This window comes from Setaria viridis, chromosome 3, assembly GCF_005286985.2.
Source record: "Setaria viridis chromosome 3, Setaria_viridis_v4.0, whole genome shotgun sequence".
NCBI lineage: Eukaryota > Viridiplantae > Streptophyta > Magnoliopsida > Poales > Poaceae > Setaria > Setaria viridis.
Genome location: NC_048265.2, coordinates 18,968,990 through 18,986,737, shown reverse-complemented (window position 1 = coordinate 18,986,737; position 17,748 = coordinate 18,968,990). Strand labels below are relative to the sequence as shown.

Here is a 17,748-nt window from a genome sequence, read left to right as displayed (position 1 = left end):
CATGATCGCGTGTTAGGCGACTTAAGTGTGCTTTAGCCATGTTAATTTGGGCAGTTCCACCACACCCACCCCTAACCCTAGATCCCCTAGCTGCCGCCTAGGCTTGGAGCGTCGCTCCCCCTCCGCTGCGCCTTTGGCTCTTCGTGATCCGCCACGCCATCGGCCCAACCGCCTGCCGCCGCCTGGATGCCTCCTCCGGATCCCGGACACGCGGGCTGACCTGACGCCGCCACCGCTGGTGTGGTGGCATGGGACGTCGCGTGGGGGCGCTGCCACTACGGCACGAGGAGGACACGGGAAGTGCGGCGGCTCGAGCGGCCGAGGCCAGGTCCGCCATCCCTGCTCCCTACCTCCGCCACCACCGGAGCCGAGGCTTCAACGGGCGACGCTTGGTGGTCAAATTCCGATGGGGCCTCGCCTCCGCCTCCCTCTCCCCCTCCGCCGTGGGGTGGCTCGTAGGCACGGGAATTGCCTACCCCTTCTCCACTGCCATGCTTGGGGCCGGCGGTGGGTCGTGGGACGCGTGCGCGGTGTGCTGCAGGTTTGGGAACCCATACACCATCGCGGCCACCTCCGCATGGCTCGACCTTTTCTTGGGCGCGTTGCGGGAGTCGCCACTGGTGGAGGTTGCGGGGGTCGCCGAGCGGCCCGCACGTGGGCGTGGAGGTGGCGCCCTTGGTGGGGTCATGCTCCGCTCCTGGATCTGGTGCGGCGGGGCTCGTGGGCATGGTCAACCTACGCGGTGTGCTCATCGGTGGAAGACGTCCCCTCACCCCACACCATGGTCGATGGTCGCTCTTCGCCGACTTGGGCTCCTACCTGCCACGCGTGATCCTAACCCCTTCCCCCTACCCTTCCCTTCCTTTCCCCCCTCACTTCACCCCACCTCACCCTGGTCGTGCTCCGGTCGCTTTTCATGGATGGCCCGTGGATGACCCACTTGCCGCCAAAGCCTCCCGCCCTACCATAGTGCGTTGCTTGCTCTTCTGCCGATGGTTGTCGTCGAGATAGCGGTCGTTGATCTGCTTATGTTCCCTATCGTCGTCGTCGTGGACTGCTCGCTACCATCCCATCGATTTGCCTTTCATCCGGGCCTTGGTGGTCGGCTGCGTGGAGTTGGTTTTGGGGACCTTAGCAAAAGCTTTGCCCGGCATTCGCCGGTGCGGACAACGATTGCGTTCCTTAACATTGCTCACCTCGCTGGGGGTGTCGTTGTGGCCACCAAATCCATTTGGTTTTGCCAGGTGAAGATTTGGTCAGCTCCTCCATGGGCAGACGGACGATGGCAGCGTTGGTGTCGCTTCCCCTCTTGGAGGCATCGTCTTGCTTGACATTCTCGCTCTATCTCCACTAGCTCCGGGTTGTTAGGCTATCGATGATGTACGTATGTTCATGGTGTCCTTATCTCCTGCAGGTTTCAATCGTCTGAGGTCACATTTAGTGTGGTAGCAGTGTGGTGGTTTCCTTTTAGTATTGTTGTGCTTCTGTTGTTGATCGTAGGTGGTGGTTCTTATAACTCCGCGTTTTGGGTCTCTCCTGAAATTATATCGTTGTAATTCTCTTCTTCCTAATAAAAAACGTGCCATGCATGTCTTTTTTGTTCGCTCATCCAATTTCAGTGGCCGTTAAGGTGTTATGCCTTGTAATTAGCGAGCTCATCAAGGTTGTCGTGTAGTTAAAGTTTGATCGCATACCATTGAATTGGACAATTCAGGAGCGGAGCCACATGTAGGCGGGGTGGGGCGGCCGCCCCAGCTACCGGCGTGCTGGCCCCGTTACCCCCTCTACCTCCATTGAGCCATGGCCGACCACTTCCCCTCCGTGTTTTTGTCGAGCGGGCGTCGGCCGCCACGAGGAGGACGAGCGAGCCGTGGCACGAGAAGAAGATGATGCCCCCGGTCACGTTGTTTGCTGGGGCAGCCCAACTGCATCACAAAGGTGGAAGCCCAAGTCAATGATAGCCTACTCCCCGTCGACACTCTCCATCGATCCTGATTCTCCATCGCGGCAGAGCAAGAGCGGCGGCTGGCGGCGCGGAGCAGGCTCAACCAGCCGAGCGGGAGCGGCAGGGCGGGGCGTGGTTACTGGGTACGACGCGCGTGGCAACCTAATGGAGCAAAAGGAGCAGCAATCCGGCGCTACGCCTGGACGCGGCCGCGAGCAAGCATCTGGACTTGTGGAGGCGGAGCAGGAGCAGGGTAGTTCTGGGCTTCTGGCAGTTGCGGAAGTTGGATGATGTGCCAGCAGCAGCACGCCAAAGACCAAACACAAATGGTATGTTTGTTCTATTAGTTTTTATTGTCTGATGGGAAGCATTTGCAAATCGCAATTCGATTACTTCTTTGGTAGTAGAGCATGTTAATTTTTACGTAGACTTGAAGAATTTTTTTTTTCAAGCTTGAGTGCCCGTTCAAGTGGCACCCGCCTAAGCACACATGAAAGTGGCATAGCTACCGATTCGATAGGTGGAAAAGTTGTTTAAAAAATTGAAGCTTTTACAATATGTGAATGCAGTACGAATTGATGCGTTCTTACCATTGGTTTAGTCTCGTCCCACCTACAATTTTTTTCTGGCTCCGCCACTGGGACAATTGATGTTGCCGTTATTAATTGTTCATTTCTAGGGCGGTGGGTCACTCTGTTTTTATTGCTGTAGTCCATTTTCGTGTTCCCGAGATTTTAACCAATTATTTCATCTTTCTTGTTTCTTCCAGGAGCTGCCACAAAGCTTACCATCCTGTGTGCGTGGGGAAAGATAGCGACATCCTCAATTCAAATGAAGAATTCATTTGTGGTGAGCATTTAGTTGACCTTTCTTTAATCTTGCTATGAGAGGGGGCGCGCATCATTGTTGTGAAAGTGCATGTGACTCTGTCCAGGAACAGACCGGCTTGGTGAAATTCGAGAAATCATTACCTTACTTTTTAATGAACAAACCATATAGGATTATACATTGCTTGTTATTTGATTGCAGCTTTAGGAAGTTCCTACAACTGATGCTGACAGGCCTGTTTCTTTCAAAGAATGAAATGCACTGGTGCTTCAACTTTTCCTAGACTCTCACGTTGGTCCATAAAACCCAGATCCTCACTTCGGGAGTTTATTGACCTGTGTGAGAATGCATGAAAAGTGTAAACCTTTAAGGACCACAAGTGCATTTCACTCTTCAATTTAGTTGCTTCTGTATTATTTGTTTTGATTTTTTTTTGAAAATTAGTCTATGATAGTCTAAATCTTGGGATTTTGGCTCAACGCAAGCATTTACATTTTTTAGTTACCTTACCTCAGCCAAGTATTGATGGACTTTAGCTATTTTGTTCGGATTCCATTGTCTGGAGATCTCTTATAAGCTTCTGTGCTACGAATAATTTGTTGTCTATGGTCTTGTAGTATTTGCTTGTCGATATTGTTTGGAGATTTCTTATACCCTTCTGTGCTGCAAGTAATTGATTGCTTGTGATTGTAGCTGGTTCCTGCAAATGTTATTTAGCATGCGCTTTTTCTTTCACAATTTTAAATAAGTTTCCTTGTAGAATTAACCTAGGGTACCTTAAATTTTGGAGATGATCTTTTTGAATGAAGGCAGTCCATGACATGTAGAATCTGTGCTTTTCTCACTCCCCCTGTACATCTACATATAATAATGGTAGTAACTCTGCATTTTCTAGGAGAGGGCCGATTTCAATGACAGGGCACCTTATGAATTTCTATTCAAGGAGTATTGGGAGATAGTTAGAGACAAGGAGGGCATGACTCTGGATAAACTTGAAGAAGCATATGCTATTCTGATAAGAGGCCAAAACTGCAAACCAGATCCAGATTAGAAAAACTTCCTGATGAAGATCGTAACTCGGATGATGAGTTTGTGGGCTACAGTGATGATAGTGATGAAGACCGTCTTCCCGAGCCAAATTAAATGGAATGACAATGAAAATAAAATCAGTCAACGAGGAAAGGCTTTGTAGGCTGGGGTTCGAAAGAACTCATTGAATTCCTTTCGTCAATCGGGAAAGATACATCAGAAACTCTAGATCAATATGGTGTTGCTGATGTTGTGAAGAACTACATTCGACAAAATGATCTATTGCAAAAAGATAAGAAAAAACTTGTCATATGTGATGAAAAGCTCCAGCCTTTGTTTAGGAAATCAAAAGTGAGGTACAACAAGATACATTACTTGCTAGAAAGGGATATTGCTGCGAACATGATATCGGAGGATGAAGCCCTTGCTAGTTCTGAGGATAATACTGATTCAGTTATGACAAAGAAAGCAGGTATTGCAAGCTATCAGTCCAGTGCCCCGAAGCGTACTCCAGAATTAAACAAGAGATGTTTTGCTTCTCTTGTTTGTGATAACATTAATCTAATCTATTTGAGGTTGCACCTACTTAAGGAGCCAGATACATTTGACAGTAAAGTTATTGGCTGTTTTGTTAGAATAAATAATGACCGCAAAGATTATAGTTTCCACATGCATAAAAAGTTGTACCAGCTTGGACAAGTAACAGGTTACGTTCGACTTTAGCATTCTGTGTTTGAGCTTTCGCACCCCACACACCACATAAACTAGATTACAAACACGCCATAGATTATTATTTGTCTGGCCTGACCCCCTTCTTTTTAGGAATATATTTATGCATTTTCCCATAATTATGGATTAAATAAAAAGGTTTATTTCCAATCGTAACAAAATCTTCTTTTGTTTAACTTTCCAATTACGAGTACGAGAATTGAAAGACATGAAAATTACAAAGTCTTTTAGTTCTGTACTTGTGATACTAGCAGCAAACAATACTGGAGAGAATTACTCTCCTATTCATAGGCCATTCCCTGTAGTTATCACTTCATAGATATCTGTATATTTCTTGCTGTCTCAATTTCACCATTCTAAATGTGTATTTTGTAAAGTTTTCATCTAATTAAGTAGATTTGACTTGAAACCGATCCTTTGCCAATTAAGCTGTTGGCAAAATAAAGTACTAAAAAAGGAGAATTGATATACTATATAGTTTTACTATTGGTTATTAGTTTATATAAATATAATGAATTATTTGAGCCTTTCCGGATTTGGAGTCAAGTGCAAGGACTGACTATGAGCAGTCTAAGAATTTGAGCATTATATATCTAGAAAGATTGCATTATAAGAAATGCAGGCTCACAAAATGCAGGAATTTGCACTACATCGAGTACAATAATATAATATATTGACCTATTGAGTTAGATCATGCATTGTCGGTGCGGCATGGTAATTAATAAGGCATATGCTTGTTTGTTTTAACTGAGTATTTTGTCTGACTTATGTGCTAAGGTTCCTCTAGTTGTCTTAACGTGCTGAATTTTACAGGGTGATCTTGAGGAGAAAGCAAGGAGTTTACGCAGGGAGATAATGAGTCATGTAAGTGCGCTACATGATCAGATCAACTTTATACATTATGCTTTACATTCTTAAAAATGTTTGCATTTCGAATTGAGATAAACTTCATTTTCGGTTAAGTCTGAACCACTATTTGTATCCCAATACTCATTACGTGGTTGCACTAAAATCTGCACTTTCGGTTCTCAGAAATGTTTTGTTATAGATACTCTTTTAATTTCACCTGTTGATTTGTTTGTTAGACATTTTAACCGAGTGGTCATTTTCTCCCTTTCAGTGGATTAATAGAGAACTTCAAAGACTGGATAGATTAATTGACATGGCGAACGAGAAAGGTTGGAGAAAGGCATATCCTTGCTGTATGAGCTATTTTGAATTTTGGATGATGCACTTATGTTTCTTAATGCGGAAATCCATCTTGTTTCCACGTTCATCTCTGTCAATGTACTTTTGACTCACAAGTGAACTTCGCGTTGTGCTGTTATATCCTTGACTGGTGATATTTTACTAAGGATGAATACCTGGATAAGAAACAGCTCTTACACAAACCATCAGAACAACGTCGTCTACTTGAAGAGGTCCCACGAGTTATTCCAGAGATAGAAGATAGTAAAGATACTGAAGTTTAAGTTACAACAAGTAACCGGGCTACTAAGAAGAGCACTGTCGCTTTTCATGGTAACACTCCTAGGAATTGTTTCCAGAATTTTCTATGATCGCTAATTGTTACTGAATTGAATCTGTGTCACGTCAAGCCTATATCGTACCGTTAGTATACCAAATTATATAAACATATGATATGAAGTGATCGCTAAACCTGCAAACTTTTTCTTTCAGGCTGGTAATCTTGCTACTTTAAAAAAAAAGTATCAACATTCAACCGCTGTGGTTTGGAGTATAGTCAGAGTCGAGTCCATTCAATATGTACAAGACCCTTGTCATCAAGAACGTTTCTTGTAGCATCAAGTTCGTCTTGGAGAAGTATTGCGCCTTTGCCATGGTGCATTTTCATAGCGGTTGCAAGTGCAAACCAAGATTGGTCACCTTGGCTCACGCTTGAGACACAAATAAACAACTCTTGGATTAGGAGATGTCTCCTTGGTCGCCGCATTTGCAAGAACTTCCTCCACGAGGGAGTTCCAAAGATATGCAACGACTTGTTCTTGAGCAACCCGTTTCGCATATAGGCTTGTTTGAGACAGTCTTGTTCATCTTGTTTGCATTGGGACGGTTAATAAGGTCTCTCCTCGTGAAACTCTTTATGTTGTGCACCACAAAGAGTAGGAACTACCTATGCTTCCCACAAAGAGAGCTCTCTCTCGTAAGCTTCTCGAGAACCAAGCACCGGTGATGCAAAAGAAGAGGACGAGTTCACCATTCATTAGATGCATATGAAGTTTGATAAGATGTTACCTCCTATGCGAGTTTGGTTACACGTAAACTTCCAAGTTTAATCGAGCCAATTTGATCTCTAAGGAATCTATAGATGCCTAGATAAGGACGGGCCATAGCTTAGAGTCGATTTACAACGTGATATAGATTACACAAGATTTTCCTAACATAAAAGATGGAGTTTAATACTAAGGCTATACTCTCGGATCATGTACGTGGCTCATGTCTCATATTTGTAGAGCACCGCTTTGTGAACTCGGTTTGGTATACATACCGTGCTGCCACCCAAATGAAATAAAACGAGCATGAAAACCGCCCAATGAAGTCATTTAAAATAAATCCCACTGAACGACGAGTCTCCATGATCTCGGTCAAACACTTTCGGAGTGACCTGTGAGTAGCTGAGTACACAGTAACGCACACAACAACAACACAGCAGGGGAGGGGCTTGAACATCGGAGGCCGGCCCAAGCCCACCTCTCGTCTTTATAAAAAAAGCACACTTCTCGTCCCATCAAAGGCCAGTTTGGTGCAGATCCTCCTGGCTCTGGCTCCTCGTCATTGTTCATCTACCACGCAAAACTGACCCTAAAAACCCTAAAAAGAAAAAAGCCCACCTCTCGTGCACAGTGGGACCCACCCATCCCGGGGGCAGGGACCCACGTCACCGCCATGTGGTTCGAGGACACACTACTGACAAGTGACACCGGTCACTCCACGCCCAGCAAGCCGAGCCCGTGGGCCCACCACCCCACTGCACTCCGCAGCCGCATCAGCAAGAGCCCAAGAGGCGCCCTCCTCCGCCTCCCTCCCTCCTCGGCCGCCCCCGGTCGCCACGCCTCGGCGGCCACGGCTGCCCACAGTCTCACTCTCTCTCACACCACTTAAACCCCTCTCCACCTGAACAATCCCCCCGTCAACGAATCCAGAAAATTCCTCACCCCGCTCACGGCTCCGTTTCTACATTGCATTAATAAGCATTGAGCAGCACATCCCGTCCGATCCGGCTCCGCTTTATTCCGTCCCGCGGCACCGGCGTCGATCGCGCTCGCCGGCCGGCGGGCGCCGCTAGGGTTTGGGCGGTGATGGGGAATCGGGCGAGGAGCGGGAGGCGCCGCCGTGCGGGCGGCGGCGACGGCGGGGAAGCGAGCAGCAGCAAGCGCCTCCGGTGGGTAGCGGAGGAGGAGCAGGAGGAGGAGGAGGAGGCGGTGGATGGGGAGGACCTCTGCTTCGTCTGCAAGGACGGCGGCGAACTCCGCGTCTGCGATTTCAGGTTCGCCCCCCCCCCCCCCCCCCTCCCCCCGAAATGTTGGTTGGTGGTAACGGAGCCAGAGGGAGTGAGGTTCGAGGTGGGGTGTGCGTAGGTAAGTGCGGGGTGGGGGATGAGGAAAGCCACATGCTTGGCGGAGGCGCAAAATCAGGAGGATGCCTGTATGATTGCATTGCGCGCACTCTCTTTAGCATCGCTGCCGCAGGGGCTAGTCGGGGTTGGTGCAATGTTACCCTAAGACCCTAGCCATTGATGGAACGACCGGGGTGTCGGGTTCTGCAAACATCGACCAATGATCAGTCCTGTTGGTACCGTGTCCAGTGCCTGTTGGTTTGCGATCGATCCGTCCTGTTTGCAGTGAGAACTGCAGCTCTAGGTTGAAAACGGTACCGGTCTTGGCGCTGGCTTCTTGCGTTTCTTGTGGCGCACGTTGTCGGTTGCTCGCTCATCCAATTTCAGCGACCGTTAAGGTGCATGCCTTGTAATTAGCGAGCTCGTTGAGGTTGTCGTGTAGTAAAGGTTTGATTGCTTAACATTGAATTGGACGATTGATGTTGACTTATCCCTTGGTGCCATGCCGTTATTAATTGCTCATCTCTAAGGCGGTGAATCACTCTGTTTCGTTGCTGTAGTCCGTTTTTCGTGTTCCTGAGGTTTTAACCAATTATTTCATCTCTCTTGTTTCTTACAGGAGCTGCCACAAAGCTTACCATCCTGTGTGCGTGGGGAAAGATAGCGATTTCCTCAATTCAAATGAAGAATTCATTTGTGGTGAGCATTCAGTTGATCTTTCTTTCATCTTGCTATGATAGGGAGCGTGCATCATTGTTGTGAAAGTGCATGTGACCCTGTCCCGGAACAGACTGGCTTCGTGAAGTTTGAGAAATCATTACCTTACCTTTAATGAACAGACCATATAGGATTATACGATGCTTAATCTTTGTTCTTTTCAGCTACTTTTTCTTACTCTAGTCATCCTATGATTAGGGACATCAATATCCTGCTCAATATTTGGAAAAATGAGTTTTTGGGAAACATGAGCCTACAGCCAACTAAGTGGGGTGAGCACATAAATAAAGTAAATGGGCATGATCGAACTAAAACTCATAATTGGAAAGCTATCTCACCTGTAACTTTTGCTCCTTGTTTCATATGCGTGTTCTGTACTTCTATTCCACCATATATTGTCAGTTATCCTGAAAATTGGCTAAAATAAATTTTGCAGAATGGCATACATGCTTTATTTGTAAAGGGCGTTCACGCTACTATTGCTATTGCTGTCCATGGCACACCTTCTGCCAAGGTTGCGTGTCACAGGCAGAATTCGTTCCAGTCCTGAGGAAGACAAAGGGATTCTGCATTAACTGTTTAAGGATGGCAATCATGATTGAGAAGAATGTTGATGTTGACTCTGATGGGGTAATTACATGCATGGCCTCTCTGAAATTTCCTAGTTTTGCATACTGTCATGCCATACATTGTTCCTGTTTTGCTATTGTTTGTCTTCCCTCTTTTGTCATGTGGAAATATCTGATAATAATCTGTACTGGAAGTAATGATTTGATTACAGCTTTAGTAAGCTCCTACAACTGATGCTGACAGGCATGTTTCTTACAAGAGTGAAATGCACTGGTGCTTCAACTTTTGCCAGACTCTCACGTTGGTCCATAAACTCTTTTTTTTTCTCGAATGCGCAGGAGAGCTGCGTATCATTGCATTAAGATAGAAGAAAAGGCTCAGATAGCCATACAACCACACACCACACACACCTTGGGTCCTAAATTACATTCACGCTCGTTCTTAGTATAAGGCGACCACCACCTAACCAACACACTGCTAACCCCCAGGTCGAGCAGCAACCAGACCACCAAGGCCTTTGGCACCTGCCAGCATCCAGTGATCAGCCTCATCCTGGGCAAGGAGAAGCATTTGATCCATCCTGGGCAAGACACCATTAAACACGATATCATTCCTCATCTTCCTAAGAGTCCAAGCCACTAAAATGACCAACGAGTTAAATCCTCGCCGAGCTTCCTTGTTTAATCTTTCACCTGCCTGCTGCCACCATTCAAAAAATCCAGTCAAGATTGTTTGAGGAGAAAGATCAGGGAGTCTGAAACGGCACAGCAGCTGATGCCAGAATTGCCGGGAGAAAACACAAGCACACATGATGTGCTGAATTGTCTCATCATCCTGATCACAAAAGGGGCAATGTTCAGGATGGGGGAGACCGCTTCTAGCGAGCCTGTCAGCTGTCCAACAGGCTCCAGAGGAAAAATTTGCACTTCCTTGGAGCCCAAGTGCTCCAGATAATTTTGCTCAGTTATAAAGAAATTGCTCCATGGAAGAATGCCTCATATGCTGATTTGGTGGAGAATTGCCCTCAACCTCTGGTTGGAGCACTACCTCCTGCACCAAGTCCCAAATATCTAGGAATTCAGCTAAGACCGCAAAAGAGTAGTGGCCTTGGATGTCCTGCAACCAGGAGTAATTCAGAAGGGTTTCCTGAACCGTGCGCCTTTTTACACGTCTTTTCGGTACACTTGCAAACAGATGAGGAGCAACGAACTCAATAGAGCACCCATTAAGCCACCTATCTGTCCAGAACTTGGTGTTTGCCCCATTGCCAACTTCTGTAGTCACGGCAGAAGCAAAAAGAGACTGGAAAGTGGGATAGTGAGAATATATGCCCTCAAACTTTTTAAGTGGTTTACTCCAAGTGAGAATCTGAGTTGCAGGTCCATTATTGGACCTAGAATGAACCACTTAAATTTGAAACCCAGATCCTCACTTCGAGAGTTTATTGACCTGTGTGAGAATGCAGGAAAAGTGTAAACCTTTAAGGACCAGAAGTGCATTTCACTCTTCTTACAATTAGTTTCTTCTGTATTATTTGTTTTGTGAAAATTGGTTACATCTACATATAATAATAGTAGTAACTCTTCATTTTCTAGGAGAGGGCCGATTTCAATGACAGGGCAACTTATGAATTTCTATTCAAGGAGTATTGGGAGATAGTTAGAGACAAGGAGGGCATGACTCTGGATAAACTTGAAGAAGCATATGCTATTCTGAAAAGAGGCCAAAACTGCAAACCAGATCCAGATTTAGAAAAACTTCCTGATGAAGAGCGTAATTCGGATGCTGAGTTTGTGGGCCACAGTGATGATAGTGATGAAGAGCTGTCTTCCCGAGCCAAATTAAATGGAATGACAATGAAAATTAAATCTTTCCGGAAGGGAGCTAAGTCAATGAGGAATGGCTTTGTAGGCTGGGGTTCGAAAGAACTCATTGAATTCCTTTCGTCAATCGGGAAAGATACATCAGAAACTCTAGATCAATATGGTGTTGCTGATGTTGTGAAGAACTACATTCGACAAAATGATCTATTGCAAAAAGATAAGAAAAAACTTGTCATATGTGATGAAAAGCTCCAGCCTTTGTTTAGGAAATCAAAAGTGAGGTACAACAAGATACATTACTTGCTAGAAAGGCATATTGCTGCGAACATGATATTGGAGGATGAAGCCCTTGCTAGTTCTGAGGATAACCGTGATTCAGTTATGACAAAGAAAGCACGTATTGCAAGCTATCAGCCCAGTGCCCCGAAGCGTACTCCAGAAATAAACAAGAGATGTTTTGCTTCTCTTGTTTGTGATAACATTAATCTAATCTATTTGAGGAGATCATTAGTTGTGCACCTACTTAAGGAGCCAGATACATTTGAAAGTAAAGTTATTGGCTGTTTTGTTAGAATAAAGAATGACCGCAAAGATTATAGTTTCCACATGCATAAAAAGTTGTACCAGCTTGGACAAGTAACAGGTAATGTTCGACTTAGCATTCTGTGTTTGAGCTTTCACTATTCTGTGCTTAATTCGCCTGCATTATTGGCATTCATTTAGCAGATGATTGAACCAGCTTCTCATGCATATGCTCCTTTTATTTTGTTGTGAATTCATTATTGTCTTTCTGTGGATTGAATAAGAACTGTGGTGAATTCCATATATGAGCCATCCATGCTCTGTCGCTTTAGCATCCAAATATTTGTTTGTTATCCGCTCATCAAAGATATGCATAACAGGCATTAGGAAAACCACTGAAGAAGACAAGATAAAAGACATTTCAGATGTTCTTTTATGTATTTTCAACATGCCTGACATCAGCATTTCGATGTTGTCAGATGAAGACTTTGATGAGGTACAATTTACTGCGCCCTTGTGTGTGCTGACAGTTCTTGATGGCAGTTGTTAAATAGGGGAAAACAAATCCATACCTACACTTGTTTTAAAAGAAACTATTTATAAAAAAATGTATGTACTATCAAACTGCATTTGTTACTATTATTTCTCAATTGGAATAGTATTGTTTCCTCCCTGTGCAATTTCATATTTTTCGATGCATGCATGACGCTGTGCAAAACATTTATTGTTTATTATAACAGGAAGAATGTCAAGATCTTCGTCTGCTGGCCCAGAATAAATCCTTTAAAAGGTATACTGTGGTAAGTTACTCATCTTTCTTGTTTCCTTTAACCAAAGTGCTGGCTTTGGTAGATTATAATGCCAGGCATTTAGGTTCTAGTTTGATTGGCACTCTTTGCTGATAACAACAAACAGCAAAAAAAATCAATAAACTGCAAGAAAGCCTTTTAGGCTAGAGATAAAAACCAACTCGAGTCGAATGCCTACTTCTATATTGCCAGAGACCATACCTTTTCCTGTCTCACAGTTGTATCTTTATTGATCACAGCATTCTGAAGGAATTTGCACTTCATATACGTAGACTAATCAGATGTCAAGTATTGCATGTTCATGATGCTTACGCCAAATCATGTCATAGATTATTATTTGTCTTTTTCTCGAAAAACGCTGGGGAGCTGCGTGTCATTTCATTAAGAAAGAAACACGTATAACAGGACTGGACGAGGCCCAACCTGAGTACAAAACACCCACCCCACACACCACAGAAACTAGATTACAAACGCGTCACAGATTATTATTTGTGTGGTCTGACCCATTTCTTTTTCAGGAATATATTTATGCATTTGCCCATAATTATGGATTAAATAAAAAAAAGTTTATTTCCAATCATAACTAAATCTTCTTTTGTTTAACTTTCCAATTACGAGTACAAGAATTGAAAGACATGAAATGACAAAGTCATTCAGTGCTGTACTTGTGATACTAGCAGCAAACAATACTGGAGAGAATTATTCTCGTGTTCATAGGCCATGGCCTGTAGTTATCACTTCATAGATATCTGTATATTTCTTGCTGTCTCAATTTCACCATTCTAAATGTTTATTTTGTAAAATTTTCATATAATTATGTAGATTTGACTTCAAACCGATCCTTTGCCAACTAAGTTGTTGGCAAAATAAAGTACTAAAAAGGAGAATTGATATACTTTATAGTTTTACTATGGTTATTAGTTTATATAAACATAATGAATTATTTTAACCTTTCTGGATTTGGAGTCAAGTGCAAGGACTGACTATGAGCAGTCTAAGAATTTGAGCATTATAAGAAATGCAGGCTCACAAAATGCAGGAATTTGCACTACATTTGAGTAGATAGCATCGAGTACAATAATATAATATATTGACTTATTGAGTTTGATCATGCATTATCGGTGCGGCATGGTAATTAATAGGGCATATGCTTTTTTGTTTTAACTGAGTATTTTGTCTGACTTATGTGCTAAGGTTCCTCTAGTTGTCTTAACATGCTGAATTTTACAGGGTGATCTTGAGGAGAAAGCAAGGAGTTTACGCAAGGACATAATGAGTCATGTAAGTGAGCTACAGGATCAGATCAACTTTGCACATTATGCTGTACATTCTGAAAAATATTTGCATTTCAAATTGAGATAAACTTCCTTTTCTGTTAAGTATGAACCACTATTTGTATCTCAATACTCATTACGTGGTTGCACTAAAATCTGCAGTTTTGGTTCTCAGAAATGTTTTCTTATAGATACTCTTTTAATTTCACCTATTGATTTGTTTGTTAGAGATTGTAACCGAGTGGTTGTTTCTCCCTTTCAGTGGATTAATCGAGAGCTTCAGAGACTGGATAGATTGATTGACATGGCGAACGAGAAAGGTTGGAGAAAGGCATATCCTTGCTGTATGAGCTATTTTGATCATGCACTTATGTTTCTTGATGCGGAAATCCATCTTGTTTCCACCTTCATCTCTATCAATGTACTTTTGACTCACAAGGGAACTCTGTGTTGTGCTGTGTTATATCCTTGACTGGTGATATTTTACTAAGGATGAATACCTGGATAAGAAACAGCTCTTACGCAAACCATCAGAACAACAACGTTTACTTGAAGAGGTCCCACGAGTTATTCCGGAGATGGAAGATAGTAAAGATACTGAAGTTCAAGTTACAACAAGAGACCGGTCTACTCAGAAGAGTACTGTCGCTTTTCAAGGTAACACTCCTAGGAATTGTTTCCAGAATTTTCTATGATCGCTAACTGTTACTCCCTCCATTTCAAATTGTAGGTCGTTTTGGCTTTTCTAGATCCATAGATATAATTATGCATCTAGACATACACTATATCTAGGTGCATAGCAAAAAATATGCACCTAGAAAAGCCAAAACGACCTGCAATTTGGGATGGAGGGAGTACTGAATTGAATCTGCGTCACCTCAAGCCTTTTAAGAGAAATCTACAGAAATAATTTCTGGATGCACTTGATATTTTCTTTACATCATCAGTTTTCCTTTCTGCATTTTGCTTAGATTTGTGATGTTAATTTATATAACTTATTTACACTAGGGTTGCCTTGCCTAGTGTTCTTTATTTTGAATACAAATACACTTAACTTAGGTCATTGGATACGTCACATTGACAGAAAGGAGTCACTTTTATTTTACATTCTCTTGTTTATATCATTGACTTCTTTAGTAACTTCATTTCGTTAAAAAATGTAAACATTTACCTTTTTGCAGGTACCAATGCAGGGAGCACCGTTTCTTTAAAAAGATGCTCGGAAGAAAAATATAAAGGTTTTGCTTATATAATTTGCTTTCAACCGCTTTCAATGCAAGGTGAACATTGTGATGTTTTTTTTTTAGGTACCAATGGGACAAGAGCATCATTTTTTAAGAGTACCGCAGAAGAAAAATTCAAAGGTTTTACACTTTGCTTATATAATCAGCACTTCTGTTTCGAACTTCTAGAGGGGTTTAATATTGTGTTTTCTTCTTGTGTTGGTAATGGTTGGAAGAGAGTTCTTTGCTTGAATATTTTTCAGAATAAAATTCTAAAGGTTTGCTTATATGAAGTATGCTCAAATATTTTGAATGGGAGAGGTAAGCACTGTAATTTTGTGTAGGTACTGGTGGGGAGAGAGAGCTTTCCTTGAAAAGTTTGTCAGAAGAAAAATCTGAAGGTTTGCTTATACAACATACATTTGCTTTTTTTCTGTGGAGTTTTGTCTCTTTTGATATATTTTTTTAGTTGGTACTGTGTAGCATTCTCAATATCTCACTGCGTCTGTCTATTTTGCGACATCAAGGACATTGGAACTTAACACTATGGAACTATTAGGGTCCGTCTGGTTTGTAACTAATTTTGTCGCACGATATTGGATAAACTCAGACTTGCCACACTTTTGTGGCCACTGAGAAGTGAGAACACATGGATATTTGTTTATATTTGTATATTGGTTAGACCATATAGCAAATTGATGAAAAGTTCTAGCCTCCACTGTGAGTCAATATGGAAAGATTTATTGGTTTTAACAAATAACTTTTCAGTTATTGGTTTGAAAGGAATTCCTGAGTCATGGATTATGCTTTGCTGTGAGTAGGATTTAAAATTGGAGCAAGAGGATTGAGCTTACCTTACTGGTCCTCATTGCTGTTATTGTTTGACGCAGCTACTAACGCCAACACTGATGGTGGTACATCTGTAACACATACTCAGAAACCGGGCACTGAAGGTTTTATCTTGTTATCTGTATTTTCACTTAGTTTTCTAAGGATCGGTCTTCTAGTGTTCCACTACCAGTATATCTGCCATGGTGCCATTACATTTTCATTCTGAGCTATCTGAGTATTTGCATTGTCATGCAGCCAATAATGTATGTGGTATTCCATCTGTTCAAAACCTGGACAATAATGCAGCCGATAAAGGTTAGCTTTTACTAACCCTGCATGTCTATATACGTGTAACTTGATAGAGGCATAGGCATCTTGCTTTGCATTTGGGGAAGCCCTAATCCCTGGTTTTCTTGTTTCCACGTTTCGCTTTGCATGATGCAGGTGCTGAAGTGAGTGTTGACGGTGATACAGCTGGAGCAATTGTTCAAAGGCAGAGCATTGAAGGTTTGTATGTGATAACTTTTGAGGATGGTCTTCTATAGTTCTATCGCCTTTCCTCTTGCTGCTATTTTATTTTCTGACGTACACAACATGTTGAGCTACCTGACGCTTTTACTTATTCGTACTTCACACAGCTACCAAAGCCAACACTGCTGGTGATGTATACCTGAAACATTTGTTGAAAAGCAGGGTGCTAAATGTTGGTTCTTACTAGCTTGTCATTTAAGTGGTTATGTTTAAGTTGGTAATTTTATGGAGGCAGATCTATCTTCAGTAGTTTAAAGTAGCTGTGAAGTTTCTAGCAATTCCTTTCAAACACATGTATAACACAACCCAAGAGTACATGAAAATGTCCTTGTTGCTGGCTTGCTGATTGCTGCTAGTGTGTTGTCTTGCTGATTGATTGAGCATGGTATTCCTATGAAGTTTTAATCCCTTCCCTCCCTCTGTTTGACTTGTTTCAGCTACTGATGTTATTACCATTGATGATGATGATGATGATCACCCGCGTGAGAAAAGTGGACAAGCAACAGTTGATCTAGATGCTGATGACGCTGGGGATACTCATCATGCGGAACACAAGACAAATAACATATCACGCAGAGGCCACAGAAACGTGAAGGTGAAGCGGGGAGCCTCACTGCACATGCGCATGTGGCATTACATCGATCCTCAGGGCGATGAGCAAGGGCCTTTTACGATGGAGCACCTGCGCAATTGGTGGAACAATGGCTACTTCCGCGATGATTTCAGAGTCTGGAGGACAGGCCAAACTAGCGACACTGCCATTAAGCTCATAGATGCTCTGCAGTTGATTGACGAGGTAGTGGCAGTTACGGGGCCTCATGTTGTAGATGACTAGATGTACTTATGGATATATCGCGGAAAGGGGGGGAGAGAACTTCTTAGTTGTAAATATATGTAGGGCTTTTGTAACATGTAGCACCCTACCCTCACCCCAGCCCCACCAATCCCAAAACTCAGTCACCATGCAGAACCTATGCTTTGCCTGATCCTGCCAAGGTGTGGCCTAATTTGGACCATATAAGCTGCCTCACCATTTGGCCTAGGTGTATTTTGTGTCCGGAAACTGCTGTAGATGTCTGCACCCTGTAAACTTAGTGACATCTGCTTGGCACAAAGCAGTTGCGATCAGATACCATGGGTCTGTGTGCATGATGGACAAGGCTTTGCGTGGTGGTTTGATGGGGAAATTTGCTTTTGGTGGGATCAAAGTATTTCTGAATTATGGGGTACTGTGATGATGTTGCTGAAATGTGGTCCTATCTGGGTCATGTTACTGAGCCCTTGACTTCCTTGTGGCTGGGGCGTGTGTTTTGTCATCAAATTTTGCCTATTTTACAATG

The 17,748-nt window shown here is 43.2% G+C and overlaps 1 protein-coding gene and 1 pseudogene across 4 annotated transcripts; both read left to right on the top strand.

Annotated features, from left to right (window-relative positions):
• Positions 1 to 248: 248 nt before the first annotated feature.
• On the top strand, positions 249 to 4,525 carry LOC117849115 (zinc finger CCCH domain-containing protein 44-like; annotated as a pseudogene).
• Positions 4,526 to 7,495: 2,970 nt separating this feature from the next.
• Positions 7,496 to 17,637, top strand: LOC117848444 (uncharacterized protein At5g08430). 4 transcript variants are annotated; one of them, XM_034729855.2, is made up of 16 exons: positions 7,497 to 8,039; positions 8,728 to 8,807; positions 9,262 to 9,455; positions 10,991 to 11,861; positions 12,121 to 12,236; positions 12,481 to 12,540; positions 13,780 to 13,830; positions 14,086 to 14,156; positions 14,311 to 14,480; positions 15,005 to 15,061; positions 15,131 to 15,187; positions 15,391 to 15,447; positions 15,937 to 15,999; positions 16,133 to 16,192; positions 16,322 to 16,384; positions 16,846 to 17,637. In XM_034729855.2, the coding sequence occupies exons 1-16, from the start codon at positions 7,852 to 7,854 to the stop codon at positions 17,241 to 17,243; spliced, it is 2,556 nt and encodes an 851-aa protein (XP_034585746.1). In that variant the 5' UTR covers positions 7,497 to 7,851; the 3' UTR covers positions 17,244 to 17,637. The 4 variants fall into 4 exon arrangements, with proteins under 4 accessions (XP_034585748.1, XP_034585749.1, XP_034585746.1 ...); XM_034729857.2 differs by lacking the exon at positions 15,937 to 15,999 and having other exon boundaries at positions 7,496 to 8,039; XM_034729856.2 differs by lacking the exon at positions 15,005 to 15,061.
• Positions 17,638 to 17,748: the final 111 nt, after the last annotated feature.